The 23,373-nt window shown below is 36.8% G+C and overlaps 3 protein-coding genes across 5 annotated transcripts in view; 1 reads left to right on the top strand and 2 right to left on the bottom strand.

Moving 5' to 3' along the window:
* LOC112055983 (trichohyalin) overlaps positions 1-23,373 on the top strand; it is a 489,894-nt gene that overhangs the window by 118,271 nt on the left and 348,250 nt on the right. The window lies entirely within an intron of this gene.
* Positions 187-8,448, bottom strand: LOC128199596 (zinc finger protein 260-like). Of its 2 annotated transcripts, none has more exons than XM_052889789.1 (8): positions 8,163-8,448; positions 7,591-7,774; positions 7,378-7,470; positions 6,911-7,054; positions 5,953-6,465; positions 5,653-5,843; positions 2,657-2,718; positions 187-2,212 (listed from the first exon to the last, which is right to left on the bottom strand). In XM_052889789.1, exons 1-8 carry the CDS (start codon positions 8,240-8,242, stop codon positions 1,095-1,097), a joined length of 2,385 nt encoding a protein of 794 aa, XP_052745749.1. In that variant the 5' UTR covers positions 8,243-8,448; the 3' UTR covers positions 187-1,094. The 2 variants fall into 2 exon arrangements, with proteins under 2 accessions (XP_052745749.1, XP_052745750.1); XM_052889790.1 differs by having other exon boundaries at positions 5,749-5,843.
* LOC112056823 (zinc finger protein 84-like) lies at positions 12,720-20,950 on the bottom strand. Of its 2 annotated transcripts, none has more exons than XM_052889775.1 (8): positions 18,759-20,950; positions 18,187-18,370; positions 17,978-18,070; positions 17,510-17,653; positions 16,561-17,073; positions 16,357-16,451; positions 15,391-15,452; positions 12,720-14,958 (listed from the first exon to the last, which is right to left on the bottom strand). In XM_052889775.1, exons 1-8 carry the CDS (start codon positions 18,836-18,838, stop codon positions 13,589-13,591), a joined length of 2,541 nt encoding a protein of 846 aa, XP_052745735.1. In that variant the 5' UTR covers positions 18,839-20,950; the 3' UTR covers positions 12,720-13,588. The 2 variants fall into 2 exon arrangements, with proteins under 2 accessions (XP_052745735.1, XP_052745736.1); XM_052889776.1 differs by having other exon boundaries at positions 17,510-17,644.

Genomic DNA, 23,373 nt, shown 5'->3' with positions numbered 1-23,373 from the left:
AAGTTCCTGTCCACTTAAGACGAGCGGAGATTTTGTGCAATCCTATTGGTTAATATTTCTCCGTTTCTCAACTCCGCTGCCGCGCTCCGCTTCGGGGGACTGGCAGCCTAAAGAGGTGGTTAGCTACTGCACTTGTAGACAATAGACTGCGTGTCACTAGCGAGAGAATTCAGTAAAACACAGATAGCACACTTATGCATTTAATATATATAAATTAGAATCACATATCACCAATATCTCTAAGGCGTACAATCTTCAGTACACAACTGTCCCCTTGTCCCCGTTCAGTACACAACAGATGATGTTCTGTGGTACCCTCTGGTACCACAGAACATCATCAATTACAGATTGTCTAATATTTGCAATCGATGACGTTCTGTCTCTAATCTCTGTCTATACAAAAACAACATCAACAACAAACACACTTTGAGAGGTCTACTCCTATAAATATTTTCCAAGACGTATAGTACTCAACGGTTTAGGACATTGTTAAGTTCTTGTTGTTGTGCAGTATATTTTGAGTTTAGTTTAGTAGTATATTTGTTAGTTCCGTAACATCTTGCCGTGTTACTCAAAATTAAGTTAACGTTCATTTTGAGTGTCAACAAATTGTTGACAAAAATTGGTAATATGAATGTGAAACTACATATGAAAATCGTTTTCAGCTGACCGATCCTTTCGTTTTCTAGGTCGCACGACTTTTTGTGTATCCCCTTCGTCACATGTTGATAAGTACTCGTAGAAGCTCCGCCGCCGCTTATGAGATATCCGCTAAGCGAGGTTTGTTGTGAACTCATCTTTACAACCGGCCACTGGGCAACGCTCGCGATCACTGCAGTGAGAGCGACTCACACAATACGAGCCCCGCTCATTTACCCGAGGGGGTGAAGGGAGCAGCGTACGAGTTGCACTTCGTACAGTTGACAATAGCGTACAACTGTGACTTCTGTTTGCACTTTAGAGTCTATCAACACTTGCGGCACTTTCGGATACAATAATTAAATTTGTTCAGAAAAATATTCAAGTTTTTGTGTTTTTTGTTAATGCACATCTGCAAAGATCGAGCGATCGCTTCGTTTTCTATTTTATTACAATTACTGAGGCTTAGTGTGAGTGTGGATTCTCATCTTATGTCGCAATATATTACATCTTGTCGCAGATTTGTAATTGCATATCTCACAAGAAAAGGGCTTATCGCCAGTGTGGGTTCTTTTATGTCTGTTTAAAACACCTTTGTGTGAACATTTATAATTACATATCTCACAACAAAAAGGCTTTTCGCCAGTGTGGGTTTTTTTATGTTTTTTTATATCACCTTTGTGTGCACTTCTGTAATTACATATCTCACAACAAAAAGGCTTCTCACCAGTGTGAGTTTTCATGTGTTGCAATAAATTATGTTTACGTGCACATTTATAATTGCAAACCTCACAAGAATAAGGTTTCTCACCAGTGTGCGTTTTCATGTGATCTAATAAATTACCTTTGTGTATACATTTATAATTGCAAATCTGACAAGAATAAGGTTTCTCACCAGTGTGCGTTTTCATGTGATCTAATAAATTACCTTTGTGTATACATTTATAATTGCAAATCTGACAAGAATAAGGTTTCTCACCAGTGTGCGTTTTCATGTGATCTAATAAATGATGTTTCTGTGTACATTTATAATTGCAAATGTCACAAGAAAAAGGCTTTTCGCCAGTGTGGATTCTTTTATGTGTTTTTAAATTACCTTTCTGTGCACATCTATAATTACATATTTCACAACAAAAAGGCTTTTCGCCAGTGTGAGTTTTCATGTGATTTAATAAATGATGTTTCAGTGCAGATTTATAATTACATACCTTACAACAAAAAGGTTTTTCGCCAGTGTGAGTTTTCATATGCTGCCTTAAAGAACTTTTGTGTGTGCATTTATAATTGCACATCTCACAAGAATAAGGCTTTGCATGAGTGTGGGTTTTCAGGCGTGGATTCTCATCTGGTACAGTTTTTTTGGGTTTCTTGAAAATATCATGTAACTGTACTACACAGTTTGTGAATCTATTTATATCTGTATATATTTCAGTGCCGCTCTGAGATGATTGCTCGTTCAGTTCGCCAATGTCAGTCTCAAGGATTTGTTCAGTTTTCCGGGTCGCAGCTGCTTCTTCAGTTGCCTGCACTGTGTGGTCGTTGTTTGCCGCAAGTCTCGCGGACAGTGGAGCGACTGAAACAAAACAGTCTTCTTATAATTTACTCCGACAAACCTTTGCGACAGCTCTACTTCTACTATCTGTGCGCCTGAACGTCGCTCCCGCAATTTTTACCAATAATACTGAATTATTGAGCAAACATTAAACAGTTACACGGCAACTCACAGCGCATTACTGTGAGTTGCCGTGTAACTCAAGATGTCGACCTCCGTGACCGACGCAGACGCCGCACACATCTGTCTATACAATAACACTCGACAGATGCAAAACAGATGCAGTCCATCGCTCCCAGTCTATATCGGCGGTACACAATACGACTATTAGAACACTCGAGCTCCATCTATCTACGATGTTATACCTACATCACAAACCTGACGAACTCAGCAATAGGGTTTAATGTAATAATACCAACACCATAGCAAACAGAAAAGTAACAAACAAGTCCACAAGCCCCTCACCTAAAGCCTGAGCGCAGTCTGCAGCCGGGGGAGGGACATCATTCAGCCTCCGACTTCCTGTCCTGTGAAACATTGCAGCATAATGTGAGTTTGCTTGCTGAGCAACTACATAAATATGACATGAAAAAATTTACTAATATCTTTGTGCGATATTTTTTTTAATAATAGGGCCTTATTTATTTTACACATATCCCAACAATCTTTTTTCTGTATGTATGACATACGTTACACATCAAACAGAGAATAATTGAGTCTGAGAACAAGGTCCAAACCACCTGGAACATAATTAATAGAGAATCGGGCAAAATTAAACCACGTGACATAAGTTTTGAATTAATGGTAAAGGATAAAAAGGTAAACACTGATAACGAGGTTGTTAATGCCTTTGAAGACTTTTTCCAGAATGTCCCTATCTTGTTAACAGATTCACTGGATTCGTCTGCTACGGAAGCCTAGAGGCTATTAAGAGGCAATGTCAAAGAGTGCAACATTCTTTTTGAATTTCATCATATAACTATATTAGACATAAAAAAGTCTTTCAATCTGTTAAAATTAAAAAGAACTGGAGATATGTGGGGCATGTCAGTGAAAGTAATATCGAACATCATTGATGTTATTGCTCCCCACTTAGCTATTATTTTTAATGAATGTGTGGACTTGGGTATTTTTCCGTACCTGATGAAGCATGGCAAATTGATACCACTTTTTAAATCAGGTGACAAATCTGATCTTAATAATTATAGACCGATTACAATACTGCCAACACTTAGCAATGTGTTTGAAAAAATCATTTTAAATCAACTTTTAAGTCATTTTAATGTAAATAACTTGTTTCATCCTGAACAGTATGGTTTTACAAAAGGTCGCAATACAACTGATGCAGGTGTCAAACTTTTAAAACATATCTATGAAGCATGGGAAAGTTCTAAGAATGCTATTGGTGTGTTCTGTGATCTGTCCAAGGCATTCGACTGTGTTGACCATAACACTCTTTTACTCAAGTTAAGCCACTATCAGTCAGTGATAGAACACAAAAGGTGTGTATAAATGATATAAAGTCACATGGTTCCAATACCATAATGGGCGTCCCACAGGGTTCAATTCTGGGTCCTTTTCTATTCTTAGTGTACATAAACGATTTACCACACCATGTTAGCGGCATATGAGAGATTGTTCTGTTTGCTGACACATCCTTAGTTTTTAAGACCGACAGAAATAAAGATAACTCTGACTATGTTAACCGTGCCATATCGCATGTGTTGCATTGATTCACTGCAAACTATTTACTTTTAAATGCAAAGAAAACTAAATGTATTGAGTTTTCATTAACAAATGTTATAAAATTAGATAAGTCTATAATTATCGAAGGTGAAACACTGAAAATGGAGAATTCCACAGTTTTTCTGGGAGTGACCTTGGATTGTGAACTTCAGAGAGGCGCTCATATAGAAAAACTGTCTGGAAAACTTAGCTCAGCTGCATTTGCAGTGAGAAAAATAAGACAGTTTACTGATGTTGATACAGCTAGACTTGTTTATTTTGCGTACTTTCACAGCGTCTTACGGTATTTTGTTGTGGGGCAAGGCTGCTGATATACATTCTATATTTGTACTTCAAAAAAGAGCAATTCGAGCAATATATCAACTAAAATCACGCGAGTCCCTTCGTCAAAAGTTTAAAGAAATAGGCATTTTAACAGTAGCCTGTCAGTATATGTATATATAACAGTATAGTTTATGTTAGACAAAATATTAATTTGTACAAACGAAAAGGAGATTTAAACCCACGTCTTACTAGACACGGGCATAAGTTAGTTATTTCTGCATATCGTCTCCAAAGAGTTAAAAAATCTTTTGTGGGTTTGGGTGTACTCTTCTATAATAAGATCCCCAAGACTGTGATGGACCTGCCAATGCACAACTTTAAGCAATGTGTTAAAAAACATTTACTTAATCGAGGTTACTAAACTATTGATGAGTTCCTTAACGATAAAGGTGCTTGGAGGCCATTGGATCAGCTTCCACCTTCACACAGGAAATAAAACTATAAGAAATTGTAATTTAATTGTTATCAATTGTAAATTGTAATACTGCATGACTTTTTAAAAAGAGCAACTGTTGAGTTTCTTGCCGGTATCTTCTCAGCAGAACCTGCCTTCCGAACCGGTGGTAGAATCTTTACAAATAGTCAACTGACGTGTCAAAAGTGCTTGTAAACTGAGCCTACTTGAAATAAATGAATTTTGAACTTTTTGTATACTAGGAGACGCTTGCGACTTCGTCCGCTCTTAGACCTCTAAATCCAGCCCTAACGCAAAATCAGTTAGCAGATACTAACTAACTATAGACTATATCCCTGCCAAATTTCTTTCTACGTCAAGCAGTCTTCGAGATTGTGTGATGACCTTTCACATTTATATATTAAGAAGTTTACCGAATCCAATTAATAAATAAATATATATGTACTTTAACAATACACACATCACTATCTAGCCCCAAAGTAAGCATACAGAATATGTACAGTTAAAAAATTAATTGATTATATTAATATTATTGTTAATATGTTAATTGCCCAATTAAGGGCCAGAAAAACTGTAAACGTTGTATACTGACTTGTTCTGCAGCACGAGTGAGTCACCGCTGCGGCTCACAGCTGCACGAGGCGCGCACACTTGTGATGCATCACATGCAGCGTCGTTGTATACTGACTTGTTCTGCAGCACGAGTGAGTCACCGCTGCGGCTCACAGCTGCACGAGGCTCGCACACTTGTGATGCATCACATGCAGCGTCGTTGTATACTGACTTGTTCTGCAGCACGAGTGAGTCACCGCTGCGGCTCACAGCTGCACGAGGCTCGCACACTTGTGATGCATCACATGCAGCGTCGTTGTATACTGACTTGTTCTGCAGAACGAGTGAGTCACCGCTGCGGCTCACAGCTGCACGAGGCTCGCACACTTGTGATGCATCACATGCAGCGTCGTTGTATACTGACTTGTTCTGCAGCACAAGTGAGTCACCGCTGCGGCTCACAGCTGCACGAGGCTCGCACACTTGTGATGCATCACATGCAGCGTCGTTGTATACTGACTTGTTCTGCAGCACGAGTGAGTCACCGCTGCGGCTCACAGCTGCACGAGGCTCGCACACTTGTGATGCATCACATGCAGCGTCGCCGCCAACTACCTGCCAAATACAAAACTCATTCATAACACGACTGTCCGTCCGCAAAGGGTATTGTATTATAGATATGCAGAGGCCATACTTCACCTCCATCAAGAAGTAAACATCTTACCTGAATGAATGATGAATGTTTGCTTAAATGTTCCAAGTATGTAATTTCTTGCAGAAACTCCTTATCACAAAATGAACATTCAAAGACAACACTTTCACTCTTTATGGAACTCTCTGTTTCAGTATGTTCTGTGACTGCAGCCCAGCAAGCTGTTGCTTTGTTATGAAGAGCTTCACCTATAGCTTCGTCCAGTAGTCTAGATTCCAGCTCGATGCTCATGTCAGAGTATTCATCGTCCAAGACACAGTCATTGTTGGAACGGTCTCTGTCATTGTCATCTTTGTGTACCAATGTAGAGTTATCAGCATTTGACAGGGAAACAGAACTGTATTCATTCTTCACCACAACTGATGCAACATCTTTCACTACAGATTCCTCTGCTGCTGTCTGTTCCTCTTCATCAGTGTGATCTATGTACAAGTCACAGTAGTCTGCTCCTAACGTCGTCTGTGTTAAGTTACACTGCAGATGTTTTGTTGTGCAGTTCATCAGTTCCTTATGTTGAATAGTAATCTGAAACAATTGAACTTACTTACTTCAGATACTTTACTAAAGGAAGGTAACAACATAATGTCATCATCATCATCATCATCATCATCATCATCATCATCATTAGCCTATCAGACTACAGAGCGATAGATACATCCTTCCTTAGATGACTGGGCCTTAGATTCCTTAGATTCCCCACACTGCTCCAATGCAGATTGGTGGGCTCAGGCCTACTCTGTAGTACAATCACTATAAGATGATAATAATAACTGACTTAACATGGTCACAGATGCAACGGGTGTAACACCACCAACTTCATGACTGAGAAGCTCAATATTTTATAGCATGACCAAGGACTCAAACCCAGGACCCCAGGATCTGCCAAATACACTTAGAGATAACAATATGTTCTCCAATGTCAGGTTTAAGAGAGGATCAAACTAGTAAATTGTAATTACTAAATACTCACTGATTCATCTTGTGCAAGTAAGTCTGTCATCAGTGAATGGGCTCTCAAGCACAAGTATCTAAATCTACTGAAGTTAATCAATCTCTGAGCACACAGCACACAGAGTGTTTGCTTCAGGTTTCCTCCACTACACAACTGAAACAACTGCACAGAATTATTAAAAAACTGTCAATACAGGTTTGGTAAGAGAAGTTGAAGAACTTGGGGATTCATTTTGTGTTATATTCTGTGAGTGCACACTACATTACACAACAGTGCATCACTTGTTTATTTTTGTCTGAACTTTGGCTCAATCTCTGTCTTGGTAAAATAAATTTAATTTATTACACTAATTTGTCAAAATCTGTTGTTATTTTTTTAAATTAAAGATTCACAGACATCTAAATACTAATTAAGGTGATGAGATGATATCTCAATTCCCTCCACAGTTATATCACGTAGTAGAAACAATGATATTGTCAACTCACAGACAGTCCAGTTAGCTGTTCATATGTCTCCTCCAACTTGTGTTTACTCATTAGAGAGAGCTTACTATCAGTGTCCAGGCATATCATGCACATCTGTAAGTATACCAATAGTTACTTCTACATTACTGATTGTATGTGAGTAATGCTGCTATAGGTATGTCTTAGCCCTTCCTATGTTAACAATCACAAATAAAATCATTATGATCAACTGACCTGCACTGTTGTAGGTATAGCATTAGAGCGAATCTGCCTTACACAACTCTTTGTTTCAGAAAAGTCTTCATCTAAAAAATGCTGCGAGCAGACTACAGCAGGGTCGGGCAGGTGATGGTCTTGTGTGCCGAGAGTTCTGAGCCAAGCAGCATGGAGACTTTCTTCTCTGGGTAACCTGGATAACCTGAATAACAACCAAAATAACAGCTCTAACATGTCCTGATACAGCTAAATACAAGGTTCAGATAATAAACATATGGACACACGCACAACGTCCAGCATAGATAATGAAATTATAAACACAGTATTCTGGAATTATTAATTTGATACTATTAGTTTTACAAGTGCTCATAACTACTTACTGATATGAAAGTAACTAAGAAAGTTTAATCATTCATTGTCAAAGCACAGTGAGTGCACAATGTCATACTTATAGCTAAGTACTTGGTTATTCTGTAGGTCAGTTGCTGCATCTCAAAAGTCAGCTAAAACTGGTTTACAGAACTGTAAGTATGCGTGTGCTACTCTGCTTGGCTGAAAGTCATCGGATAGACAGAAATAACTCTACTCACTCATGAAAGGTAATTCCTGTTCCCGCAGATGTTGACGCATTGTCTGAAGTATTTACGCAGAAAGGCACGCAGCACTGCATCTTGATTCTTGGTATAGTTTGTGTTTTACGGATTTTAATTTTTCTGTAAGGTCACTTCGACAATTTATTTTAAAGTTTGTACTTATTATTGATATTTATAAACATTTAGAAATGTGTATTAACCAATTTCCTTGATTTATATTAATTTTATACAATAAATACTGTATCCCTCTGCTTTTTATTTGTAATTAGAACTTAGAAGAAACCAAAGAGTAATAATCACTAGCAGTAGCACTACGTGTTACGTAAACGATATAGACAGACGTCAAAAAATACTTACGTCAACACAGACATATCTGTTTATGCTCAGACCAATTATCTAGGCTTGTTAGACGTTACTCCTATGTCAGAAGTTTAAGATCACGATCTAACGTGTCTATAAAATCCTTTTAGAATTAGAGTATTTTATGATTTACCCAAGGCTTAAGTCAGAGTAAATATTTAAAGAGTATTCCAACCCGGCCGTATTTTTTTTAATAAATACCTACAGCCGCGCGTTCGTAAACATGTAATAGAGCTACCCGCCTCCAGCATTTTAATTTACATTTGCCAACTTTGTGTTTCCATTTAGTTTTTAACCGACTTCAAAAAGGAGGAGGTTCTCAATTCGGTCGGTATTTTTTTGTGATTGTAAATATATTATACCTATATGTATGTATGTGATTGACTAGTATATATTTTTTTTATGTATGTCCAGCGATAATTCCGTCATTTATAGACCGATTTTAAAAAATCTTTTTTTGTTTTTAAAAGGTTAAATTCCAGGGTGGTCCCATTTTATTCATGTTAGGATCTGATGATGGCATCCTGGAGAAATCGAGGGGAACTTTCGAAAATTGTAAAGTTGGCTAATGCGTTTGTTAGTGTTTCCATAAGGTATTTAAAACCACTACTGTTTTATGAAGGTCTGGAGTTGGTCTGATGATGGAGCCGAAGCACAGACGACCTTGTGTTTGGACTTGATAAATTTGTATTGATGAGAACTTTCCACTTATATGGGTTGTGACTGTATTAGGGTTCTGGTGATGAAGTTAAGAAGTTAAGTTTTTTTGGATATTCATATTACGTGTGGATATACAGTGTGTTTTAAAAATACCGTCCGATCCAAAATGTGCGTGTAAGCATTATAATATTATAAACAGAAAAAATATTTAAAAAAATATTATTCAATAATTAAGCATTTTTATCGTGATAATAAAGTTTCTAATTTTAAACATAAATTGTCCCAAAACTTGAAAAAATTTAAAAAGTGACAACACTGTACTATCAATTATGGTACGTATATCTAGATTATTACCTCCTAACTACACACCTGTGGCACAAAAGTCGGCAAAATAGAAAGCCTTTTGACAATGCCGCGCCGCATATCGTAAAGGGTAGGTAGTAGGTATCATCGTTTTCGGCGCCTACTGTCTTTGTAACACCGCGCCGCCGCCGACACGTGCAATGTCTGTAATGCTGTGTTTAGTTTGCTTGCGCCACTCGCCCAAAATGCAGACTTAAATTAGTAGTAGTAGATCTATTTGCGACAGAGCTATTACTGTGTTCCAGAGTAAAAGGCATAGTTTCTGGTGTAATGTATGTTCAAGGAGTGGAAAATGTGGAAAATGATCCACTAACCATTAATTCATCTGCCATCGTCCATCTGCGTAAATTAACTTTTCGTGTTTACAAACATCACAACACGCCAGTTATGCAAGCACGCATGCATGCTTGTACACAGCACCTTGACAAACCCATCACCTTGTTGTGTGTACTTGTGTGTTTACTTGCCCATTCAATACCGCTTTGAATAGAAACGTGTAAACGCAGCACAAAACATAGATGGCGGCGTTTTTATTTTGTAGCAATGCCTACTAATAATTAACCTATCTCAACTTTTGTGTTGCCATGTAAGTTTTTATAATTTTGTATTTTTTATGTTAATTTCGTGCAGGGAAAAAATATATTTCTTTAAAAATAAGGACTGCATAAAAATAATGTATACACGATACCTAAGTACACCCTTAAGGGCCGGACGGTATTTCCTATAACACACTGTATGGGGGAGTGAAATATTGTATATGAGTTAAGGTAGTATTTTCAAAATTGGGCTTGCAGGATTTAGGTACTTATTATAAAAAAAATAACGTTTCAGCTAATTGCTTATTAATTTTTGTTCATACTCCGTAGGTATGCTAACACTACAAATGAAAGAACCACAGAAATTACGTAATTTAAACGGCTTGAATTGAAGCATCACTGGCTTGGCACCGCCTTCAAACTGATCAGAAGGTAGCACATAGGTAAGATGCAGAGATGTGATTTATTTGAAATACTTCTATTTAAAATGCAAATACAAAATGCAAAATACCTATTTTGTATTTTGCATTTAAATGCTTTTTAGTAAAAAGCATTTTGTATTTTATTTGAAATACCTTTCGAGATGTATTTTGTATTTTAATATTCATTTCAAAATGCAAAATACTTTGTGATTAAGTTTAGCTAATATTAACAGTAAAACAAAATGAAATGAACGAATGCCGAATTTGACCAATAGAGGCGCCAGCTAGCCACGTGCGTTCTTTTTAGTTATATATATAGTTTCTTATAGTTTCGCTATGTCCGTCTGTCTGTCCGTCCGTCCGTCCGTCCGTCCGCGGCTTAGGGCAGTGACTATAATTACTAGAAATCTGTAAATTAGCATGAGTGTGTATATTAAAATGTAAACAAAGTCATAATAAAATCTTGAATAATAATTTTTTTAGGTTAAAATTATTAATTAAAAATTAATTATGAGTTAATTAAGCTGTAAATAAAATAAGATATCTCAGAGTCTGTTAAAACTAGAAAGCTGAAATTTGGTTATATTAATTACGACTATAAAGTAGTAAAAAGAAAATTCGAAAAAAAGTTGTTTTTGGGGTTCTTTCCTACATGCAAAGTGAGAATGAATTTTTTATCTTCTATCACATGGTGTGGGGCACCGTTATCGGTATTTTTGTGCATTATATAAGGAATTAAACTGCTCATTTAATCTACGGAACTACTCTGCACATGGCCCGACACGCGCTTGGCTAGTTTTTTATTTTTTTCTTCGTTGGTCAAAGTGCGCGCCTTTAGTCTTAACGAGTGACAATGTCACACGAAAACGACGAACATTATGCTGAATGTTTTTGTTCGGCACGGCATTGTGTCTCTAATACAAATTATCTGTGATTTGGTCAAAAGGTATTTTATTTTAAAAAAAGTATTTTGAAAATACCTATTTTGCATTTATCATTTAAAATACCAAACGCAAACCTATTTGGTATTTTGCATTTGAAATAGTAAATCTCAAAAGTATTTTGCATTTTGTATTTAAATGCTTTTTTAAAACCATTTTGTACATCTCTGGTAAGATGTTATTTTTTGCTTTATAATTTAGGTTATTTTTGAGTTGGAAGTCGGTTGAATTTTTTTTATTAAAATTTTTATTTATATAAACAAATAAAATACTTTGTAAATTGTAGTAAAATAGGAATAGGAAGTGATCAATAAAAATGCGTGTTGTTTTTTGATTGGTAGATTTAAATTAGGACTGACACTATGGTCGATGACCTTGAAGGATTGGTCGTATACATATATTTATTTTGGTGATGCCATCCACACTAAGTGAACAAATATAAAACCGGCCATGTGCGTGTCGGGCCACGCGCAGTGTAGGGTTCCATAGATTATGTTAACACTTTAATCCCTTAGCCGATAGAGGGTCTGTACACAATAACAACAGAAATTTGGAGACCAAAATGGAGACTCACATAGACTGATAATAATGACACATCAATATTTCTTTTATTTTATTAAAATAACTTGATCATAACTTTTGTTTTAATCCTGAATATTTATTTTTTTATTTTGACCCTGTAATTAAAACAATTTGTAAGTTTACATACTTGTTTAATTTTGTTCAGTGGTGTGCACAAGGTCTTTAACTGGAGTAAGTAAATGCAAACGGGGAAAAAATCCTTCGCAATACAGGTTTGTAAGAAGTCTGCCGGGTAAGCAGTGCACGTTTGCTTCTGTGGAGTGCACACCACCGGTTCTGCAGTCTACAAGATAATTCTCTATAAACATTTTACAACATACGCGACAGCATAAACATCTCTTTCTGTATTGTTGCGATGTGATAAAAGAGAGCGCTAAAGTCCACCAAAGCGGAGCGAGGGAGCGTAGCGGAGTTGCAGACGATGATAAATAAATAAATATTATTTTTAATTTATTTAACCTCGCTCCGCTTACCGGTTTTATATGAATTTTTAAACAAGCTAGCAAGTTCCTGTCCACTTAAGACGAGCGGAGATTTTGTGCAATCCTATTGGTTAATATTTCTCCGTTTCTCAACTCCGCTGCCGCGCTCCGCTTCGGGGGACTGGCAGCCTAAAGAGGTGGTTAGCTACTGCACTTGTAGACAATAGACTGCGTGTCACTAGCGAGAGAATTCAGTAAAACACAGATAGCACACTTATGCATTTAATATATATAAATTAGAATCACATATCTCCAATATCTCTAAGGCGTACAATCTTCAGTACACAACTGTTACCCTCTGGTACCACAGAACATCATCAATTACAGATTGTCTTATATTTGCAATCGATGACGTTCTGTCTCTAATCTCTGTCTATACAAAAACAACATCAACAACAAACACACTTTGAGAGGTCTACTCCTATAAATATTTTCCAAGACGTATAGTACTCAACGGTTTAGGACATTGTTAAGTTCTTGTTGTTGTGCAGTATATTTTGAGTTTAGTTTAGTAGTATATTTGTTAGTTCCGTAACATCTTGCCGTGTTACTCAAAATTAAGTTAACGTTCATTTTGAGTGTCAACAAATTGTTGACAAAAATTGGTAATATGAATGTGAAACTACATATGAAAATCGTTTTCAGCTGACCGATCCTTTCGTTTTCTAGGTCGCACGACTTTTTTTTGTATCTCCTTCGTCACAGTTTGATAAGTACTCGTAGAAGCTCCGCTGCCGCTTATGAGATATCCGCTAAGCGTGGTTTGTTGTGAACTCATCTTTACATCCGGCCACTGGGCAACGCTCGCGATCACTGCAGTGAGAGCGACTCACACAATACGAGCCCCGCTCATTTACCCGAGGGGGTGAAGGGAGCAGCGTACGAGTTGCACTTCGTACAGTTGACAATAGCGTACAACTGTGACTTATGTTTGCACTTTAGAGTCTATCAACACTTGGGTCACTTTTGGATACAATAACTACATTTGATCAGAAAAATATTCAAGTTTTTGTGTTTTTTGTTAATTCACACATACGCACAGATCGAGCCATCGCTTCATTTTCTATTTTATTACAATTACTGAGACTTAGTTTGAGTGTGCATTCTCATTTTATGTTGCAATAAATTACATCTTTCTGCAGATTTGTAATTGCATGTCTCACAAGAAAAGGGCTTATCGCCAGTGTGGATTCTTTTATGTCTGTTTAAAGCACCTTTGTGTGAACATTTATAATTGCAAATCTCACAACAAAAAGGCTTTTCGCCAGTGTGGGTTCTTTTATGTTTTTTTATATCACCTTTGTGTGCACTTCTGTAATTACATATCTCACAACAAAAAGGCTTCTCACTAGTGTGTGTTTTCATATGTTGCAATAAATTATGTTTACGTGCACTTTTATAATTGCAAATCTCACAAGAAAATGGTTTCTCACCAGTGTGCGTTTTCATGTGATCTAATAAATGATGTTTCTGTATACATTTATAATTGCAAATCTGACAAGAATAAGGTTTCTCACCAGTGTGCGTTTTCATGTGATCTAATAAATGTTGTTTACGTGCACATTTATAATTGCAAATCTCACAAGAAAAAGGCTTTTCACCAGTGTGGATTTTTTTATGTTTTTTTAAATCACCTTTCTGTGCACATTTATAATTGCAAATCTCACAACAAAAAGGCTTTTCGCCAGTGTGCGTTCTCATGTGTTGCAATAAATTACTTTTTACTGTACATTTATAATTGCAAATCTTACCAGAAAAAGGCTTTTCGCCAGTGTGCGTTTTCATGTGATATAATAAATGATGTTTACGTGCACATTTATAATTGCACATCTCACAAGAATAAGGCTTTGCATCAGTGTGCGTTTTCATGTGATATAATAAATGATGTTTCTGTATACATTTATAATTGCAAATGTCACAAGAAAAACGCTTTTCGCCAGTGTGGATTCTTTTATGTTTTTTTAAATTATCTTTCTGTGCACATCTATAATTACATATCTCACAACAAAAAGGCTTTTCGCCATTGTGAGTTTTCATGTGATTTAATATATGATGTTTCAGTGCAGATTTATAATTACATACCTTACAACAAAAAGGTTTTTCGCCAGTGTGAGTTTTCATATGCTGCCTTAAACTACTTTTGTGTGTGCATTTATAATTGCACATCTCACAAGAATAAGGCTTTGCATCAGTGTGGGTTTTCAGGCGTGGATTCTCATCTAGTACAGGTTTTTTGGGTTTCTTGAAAATATCATATAACTGTACTACACAGTTTGTGAATCTATTTATATCTGTATATATTTCAGTGCCATTCTGAGATGATTGCTTGTTCAGTTTGCCAACGCCAGTCTCAAGGATTTGTTCAGTTTTCCGGGTCGCAGCTGCTTCTTCAGTTGCCTGCACTTTGTAGTCGTTGTTTGCCGCAAGTCTCGCGGACAGTGGAGCGACTGAAACAAAACAGTCTTCTTATAATTTACTCCGACAAATCTTTGCGACAGCTCTACTTCTACTATCTGTGCGCCTGAACGTCGCTCCCGCAATATTTACCAATACTGAATAATTGAGCAAACATTAAACAGTTACACGGCAACTCCCAGTGCATTACTGTGTACCTCAAGATGTCGACCTCCGTGACCGACGCAGATGCCCCACACATCTGTCTATACAATAACACTCGACAGATGCAAAACAGATGCAGTCCATCGCTCTCAGTCTATATCGGCGGTACACAAGGCGACTATTAGAACACTCGAGTTCCATCTATCTACGATGTTATACCTACATCACAAACCTGACGAACTCAGCAATAGGGTTTAATGTGACAATACCAACACCATAGGAAACAGAAAAAGTCACAAACAAGTCCACTAGCCCCTCACCTAAAGCCTGAGCGCAGTCTGCAGCCGGGGGAGGGACATCATTCAGCCTCCGACTTCCTGTCCTGTGAAACATTGCAGCAGAATGTGAGTTTGCTTGCTGAGCAACTACATAAATATGACATGAAAAAATTTACAAATATCTTTGTTATTTGTGCAATATTTTTTTTAAGAATAGGGCCTTATTTATTTTACACATATCCCAACGATCTTTGTTCTGTATGTATAACATACTAGCTCACGACTTTTTTTTACCTTAGACCTCTTTAATCCAGCCTTATCGCAAAATCCGTTCTTAGCGGATACTAACTAACTATAGACTATATCCCTGCCAAATTTCTTTCTACGTCAAGCAGTCTTCAAGATTGTGTGATGACCTTTCACATTTATATATTAAGAAGTTTACCGAATCCAATTAATAAATAAATATATATGTACTTTAACAATACACACATCACTATCTAGCCCCAAAGTAAGCATACAGAATATGTACAGTTAAAAAATTAATTGATTATATTAATATTATTGTTAATATGTTAATTGCCCAATTAAGGGCCAGAAAAACTGTAAACGTTGTATACTGACTTGTTCTGCAGCACGAGTGAGTCACCGCTGCGGCTCACAGCTGCACGAGGCGCGCACACTTGTGATGTATCACATGCAGCGTCGTTGTATACTGACTTGTTCTGCAGCACGAGTGAGTCACCGCTGCGGCTCACAGCTGCACGAGGCTCGCACACTTGTGATGCATCACATGCAGCGTCGTTGTATACTGACTTGTTCTGCAGCACGAGTGAGTCACCGCTGCGGCTCACAGCTGCACGAGGCTCGCACACTTGTGATGCATCACATGCAGCGTCGTTGTATACTGACTTGTTCTGCAGCACGAGTGAGTCACCGCTGCGGCTCACAGCTGCACGAGGCTCGCACACTTGTGATGCATCACATGCAGCGTCGTTGTATACTGACTTGTTCTGCAGCACGAGTGAGTCACCGCTGCGGCTCACAGCTGCACGAGGCTCGCACACTTGTGATGCATCACATGCAGCTTCGCCGCCAGCTACCTGCCAAATACAAAACTCATTCATAACACGTCTGTCCGTCTGCAAAGGGTATTGTATGATAGATATGCAGAGGCCATACACCACCTCCATCAAGAAGTAAACATCTCACCTGAATGAATGATGAATGTTTGCTTAAATGTTCCAAGTATGTAATTTCTTGCAGAAACTCCTTATCACAAAATGAACATTCAAAGACAACACTTTCACTCTTTATGAAACTCTCTGTTTCAGTATGTTCTGTGACTGCAGCCCAGCAAGCTGTTGTTTTGTTATGAAGAGCTTCACCTATAGCTTCGTCCAGTAGTCTAGATTCCAGCTCGATGCTCATGTCAGAGTATTCATCGTTCAAGACACAGTCATTGTTGGAACGGTTTCTGTCATTGTCATCTTTGTGTACCAATGTAGAGTTATCAGCATTTGACATGGAGTCAGAACTGTATTCATTCTTCACCACAACTGATGCAACATCTTTCACTACAGATTCCTCTGCTGCTGTCTGTTCCTCTTCATCAGTGTGATCTATGTACAAGTCACAGTAGTCTGCTCCTAACGTCGTCTGTGTTAAGTTACACTGCAGATGTTTTGTTGCGCAGTTCATCAGTTCCTTATGTTGAATAGTAATCTGAAACAATTGAACTGTTTGCTTTCCTTCAGATAATTTACTAAAGGAATGTAACAACATAATGTCATCATCATCATCATCATCATCATCATTAGCCTATCAGACTACAGAGCGATAGATACATCCTTCCTTAGATGACTGGGCATTTGTACCTTAGATTCCCCACACTGCTCCAATGCAGATTGGTGGGCTCAGGCCTACTCTGTAGTACAATCACTATTAGATGATAATGATAACTGACTTAACATGGTCACAGATGCAACGGGTGTAACACCACCAACTTCATGACTGAGAAGCTTAATATTTTATAGCATGACCAAGGACTCAAACCCAGGACCCCAGGATCTGCCAAATACACTTAGAGATAACAACATGTTCTCCAATGTCAGGTTTAAGAGTGGATCAAACTAGTAAATTGTAATTACTAAATACTCACTGATTCATCTTGTGCAAGTAAGTCTGTCATCAGTGAATGGGCTCTCAAGCACAAGTCTCTAAATCTACTGAAGTTAATCAATCTCTGAGCACACAGCACACAGAGTGTTTGCTTCAGGTTTCCTCCACGACACAACTGAAACAACTGCACAGAATTATTAAAAGACTTTCAATACAAGTTTGGTAAGAGAAGTAGATAGAACTTGGGGATTCATTTTGTGTTATATTCTGTGAGTGCACACTACATTACACAACAGTGCATCACTTGTTTATTTTTGTCTGAACTTTGGCTCAATCTCTGTCTTGGTAAAATAAATTTAATTTATTACACTAATTTGTCAAAATCTGTTGTTATTTTTTTAAATCAAAGATTCACAGACATCTAAATACTAATTAAGGTGATGAGATGATATCTCAATTCCCTCCACAGTTATATCACATAGTAGAAACAATGATATTGTCAACTCACAGACAGTCCAGTTAGCTGTTCATATGTCTCCTCCAACTTGTGTTCACTCATTAGAGAGAGCTTACTGTCAGTGTCCAGGCATATCATGCACATCTGTAAGTATACCAATAGTTACTTCTACATTACTGTATGTGAGTAATGCTGCTATAGGTATGTCTTAGCCCTTCCTATGTTAACAATCACAAATAAAATCATTACGATCAACTGACCTGCACTGTTGTAGGTATAGCATTAGAGCGAATCTGCCTTACACAACTCTTTGTTTCAGAAAAGTCTTCATCTAAAAAATGCTGTGAGCAGACTACAGCAGGGTCAGGCAGGTGATGGTCTTGTGTGCCGAGAGTTCTGAGCCAAGCAGCATGGAGACTTTCTTCTCTGGGTAACCTGGATAACCTGAATAACAAACAAAATAACAGCTCTAACATGTCCTGATACAGTTAAATACAAGGATCAGATAATAAACATATGGACACACGCACAACATCCAGCATAGATAATGAAGTTATAAACACAGGATTCTGGAATTATTAATTTGATACTATTAGTTTTACAAGTGCTCATAACTACTTACTGATATGAAAGTAACTAAGAAAGTTTAATCATTCATTGTCAAAGCACAGTGAGTGCACAATGTCATACTTATAGCTAAGTACTTGGTTATTCTGTAGGTCAGTTGCTGCATCTCAAAAGTCAGCTAAAACTGGTTTACAGAACTGTAAGTATGCGTGTGCTACTCTGCTTGGCTGAAAGTCATCGGATAGACAGAAATAACTCTACTCACTCATGAAAGGTAATTCCTGTTCCCGCAGATGTTGACGCATTGTCTGAAGTATTTACGCAGAAAGGCACGCAGCACTGCATCTTGATTCTTGGTATAGTTTGTGTTTTACGGATTTTAATTTTTCTGTAAGGTCACTTCGACAATTTATTTTAAAGTTTGTACTTATTATTGATATTTATAAACATTTAGAAATGTGTATTAACCAATTTCCTTGATTTATATTAATTTTATACAATAAATACTGTATCCCTCTGCTTTTTATTTGTAATTAGAAGAAACCAAAGAGTAATAATCACTAGCAGTAGCACTACGTGTTACGTAAACGATATAGACAGACGTCAAAAAATACTTACGTCACCACAGACATATCTGTTTATGCTCAGACCAATTATCTAGGCTTGTTAGACGTTACTCCTATGTCAGAAGTTTAAGATCACGATCTAACGTGTCTATAAAATCCTCTTAGAATTAGAGTATTTTATGATTTACCCAAGGCTTAGTGAAATAAATACCTACAGCCGCGCGGTCGTAAACATGTAATAGGGCTACCCGCCTCCAGCATTTTACATTTGCCAACTTTGTGTTTCCATTTAGTTTTGTGATTGTAAATATATTTTTTTATATACCTAAACAAATAAATTACTTTGTAAATTGTAGTAAAATAGGAATAGGAAGTGATCAATAAAAATGCGTGTTGTTTTATTATATATGTATATATGTGATTGTTTATATTTTTTTATGTATGTCCAGCGATAATTCCGTCATTTATAGACCGATTTTAAAAATTCTTTTTTTGTTTTAAAAGGTTCAATTCCAACTCAAAAATAACCTAAACTAAAAAGCAAAAAAAAACATCTTACCTATGTGCTACCTTCTAATCAGTTTGAAGACGATGCCAATCCAGTGTTTTAATTAAAGCCGTTTCTGAAAGAACCACAGAAATTACGTAATTTAAACGGCTTGAATTGAAACATCACCATGACTTGGCACCGCCTTCAAACTGATCAGAAGGTAGCACATAGGTAAGATGTTATTTTTTGCTTTTTGGTTTAGGTTATTTTTGAGTTGGAAGTCGGTTGAATTTTTTTTATTAAAATTTTTATTTATATAAACAAATAAAATACTTTGGAAATTGTAGTAAAATAGGAATAGGAAGTGATCAATAAAAATGCGTGTTGTTTTTTGATTGGTAGATTTAAATTAGGACTGATACAATGGTCGATGACCTTGAAGGATTGGTCGTTTATGTTAAAGGAGGTTTCATTACAACCTTTTTATTTTTAACTAGCCGACGCCCGCGACTTCGTCCGCGTGAAACTCGATGTAAACTTTCAAGTACCCCTATCCTACCCCTACCCTACTTTTCTGGTTGATTTTTTACACCTTGTGTCCGAAAAACCCAAATATCTTGCGGAACCCTATTTTTTTTCAAAATAAAATGTAGCCTATGTTACTTGTGGATAATATAGCTTTCGAATAGTGAAAGAATTTTTAAAATCGGTCCAGTAGTTTTTGAGCCTATTCATTACAATCAAACAAACAAACATACAAACAAGGTTTTCCTCTTTATAATATTAGTATAGATGTGTCTAAGTATTCCAATGTTCGAACCTATTTAAATTTTGACGTCTATTCTATATGGTTGCTATGTAAGTTGTTATTCTTAACAAAATGTCTCTTCAAATATTATGTTGTAAGTGTATGTGTATTATAAAGTAAATGCTATCTTTGATTTCCTCTTCTACCCAGTTATGCCCTTAAAAGGTTATGCGCCCAGCTCTAATCCAAGAAGAAGAATAACTTAAATACTAAATAATGGATTTATCAAACGTTCAAATTGTAAAACTCGATTGGCACAATTGGGTTCAATGGAAGTACCGAATGTCAGCTTTATTGCGGGGCATGGATGGTCTTCTAAACATTGTTGAAGGAAAGGATTTTATGCCAAAGAAACCTGTAAGTGGAGCTGCAGATACTGCTTGAACTGCTGCTGCTACCACGGTTGAAATGGAGCTTTACAAGGAATCGGTAAATAGATTCATTAAATTAGACTCCACAGCTTTACTTTTAATAACGAATAACATGACAGATTGATAAAAGAGGAAGACTTAAAAGAGTTGCCTGAAATTTTATATTATGCAAGATCTTAGATACCTTACCTGAATCATATTTTTCTTTCAAATCAAGTTGGTTGCTTATGTCCAAAAAGGATAGAACCGTAGAGAATTTAACCAATCAATTGTGTGCTCATGAAAAGGCACTTGATAATTGTAAGCAGGAAGACTCTAGCCCTGAAGCTCTTACTGTTAATTATCAGAAGAAATATAACAAAAAGGGAAAAGTACGACCAGAGACAAGTAAAAGATGTTACAGATGTAAAGAGGTTGGTCATCTTAATCGAGATTGTCCGATGAAATCTGGTTCTCGTGAAGTTGTAGAAAACAATAAAAATGTTAACATGATGTTGTGTACCGTGTATTCGACTGAAATAGATTCAGATCGTGACGAGTGGTATGTAGATAATAATGCTACTAACCATGTTACGATGAGAGGAGAATCTTTTTCAAGATTTTGAATATTTTGGTGAAGGTCACGCAGTAACAACGGCTGATGGAAATGTTGTTCAGGCTCTAGGAAAAGGGTCGATACAGATTATACCCAAGGTTAACCATAAGTTTGTTCTCAGTACACTTAGAGATGTTTGGTATGTTCCCCGAATTAGTAAGAATTTATTTTCTGTAATATCTACGCAAGATCGCAATCCAAATAGTATATTTGAATCGCGTTTTAATTGTTGTACTATGAAAATAAATGGAAAGGTCACTGTGACAGGATATAGGAAGAGGTATGGTGGCTTGTACAAACTGAATTGTAGAGTCGTACCGCCTATTGCGTCAGTGAACTTGGTGAAAAGCGTTGATATGTTGCAATTATATCATGAACGTTTTGGTCACCAGAATAAGAGGCATGTTAAAAGTTTAATTGAAAAAGAGCTTGGAATTAAGACGAAAGACAGTGAAGAATTATGTGAAGGATGTATTTTTGGAAAAGCACATAGACGTAAGTTTGGTGTTAGAGAAAAAGCTACGAAACCTGGAGAACGTATTCACACTGATGTCTGTGAACCATTTCCGATATCTTTTTCAAAATTCCGATACTTTGTACTGTTCAAGGATGAATATACTCGTTACCGGTTCGTGTATTTTCTTAAAGAAAAATCAGAAGTACATGAAAAGCTTAAGCAAATGTTAGCTGAAGTTAAGGTAGCTGGATTTCAAATTAAAGAGTTCTTAAGTGACAACGGTGGAGAATTTGATAATCAGAAAGTACGGAAAGTGTTGACGGAATACGGTATTAAACAAAGATTGACGATGCCTTATACACCGGAGCAAAACGGATGTAGCGAAAGAGAAAATCGCACAATAGTTGAATCAGCAAGAGCAATGCATGCGCATGAGAAGTTACCTCAGGTGTTGTGGGCTGAATTGGTAAATACTGCTGTTTATATATTAAACAGAACGGGACCAACTTTAGTGGAACACAAGTCTCCTTATGAGTTGTGGATTGGCAAAAAGCCACAAATAAAACATTTAAGGATTATTGGATCACCTTGTTATGCTCATGTACCTAAACAAACTAGAAAGAAATTCAACAAGAAAGCCGTGAAATGTATCTTGATAGGGTATGACAATGATGATGGATTTAGACTATGGAATCGAGATGGTAATTCTTTAGTAAGATCAAGAGATGTCACATTTGATGAAAGACCCTCAGATATAGCTCCAGAAAAAGATTTGCAGCATGAGGAAATTGATATTCCCTTAGATTTGTCTTTTAAAAGACAAATAAGAACAGAACGCTTAAATGTGCAGAATACAGCTGACTTGAACAATGAAGTTGTTAATGATAAGGAAGATATCTTGGTTGGAGGAGATATTCCTGCTGTAGATAATGATGTATTTGATGATGATGTATTTCAGAAGATAGTATTAATTTAGAGGGAGAAAATGAAGAAGTTAATGAAGATCTGGATGCAGAAGATCCTGAAGATGTTGGTGATTCATTACCTGAACACATGTAATCCTCGAGCAAGGAGATAGGATTTAGCGTGATCGTTCATTACTTCAACCTCCAAGTAAATTCAATGACTATGTTATGAATACACAATGGGATGGTTATAAGGAACCAAGTTTCTATAAAGAAGCGATTCAGAATCCTGAGAGTGAATTGTGGAAGAAAGCAATGGAATATGAAATAAACTCTCTGAAGGAGAATCAAACTTGGGATCTTGTTAAACTTCCGAAGAATAGTAAGGCTATTCCATGCAAATGGGTCTATAGAGTTAAGCTAAATGCGGATGGCTCTGTTGATAAGCATAAGATCTAGATTACATAATTTAATGCAGTCGATAGGTTTGAAACATTGAGAGTAGATGTTAAAGGAGGTTTCATTACAACCTTTGTAATGTAAGTTGTTATTCTTAACAAAATGTCTTTTCAAATATTATATTGTAACTTTATTATAAAGTAAATGCTATCTTTGATTTCCTCTTCTACCCAGTTATGCCCTTAAAAGTATACATATATTTATTTTGCTGATGCCATCCACACTACGT

This window comes from Bicyclus anynana, chromosome 26, assembly GCF_947172395.1.
Source record: "Bicyclus anynana chromosome 26, ilBicAnyn1.1, whole genome shotgun sequence".
Classification (NCBI taxonomy): domain Eukaryota; kingdom Metazoa; phylum Arthropoda; class Insecta; order Lepidoptera; family Nymphalidae; genus Bicyclus; species Bicyclus anynana.
This window is presented reverse-complemented; position numbering and strand designations above follow the sequence as displayed.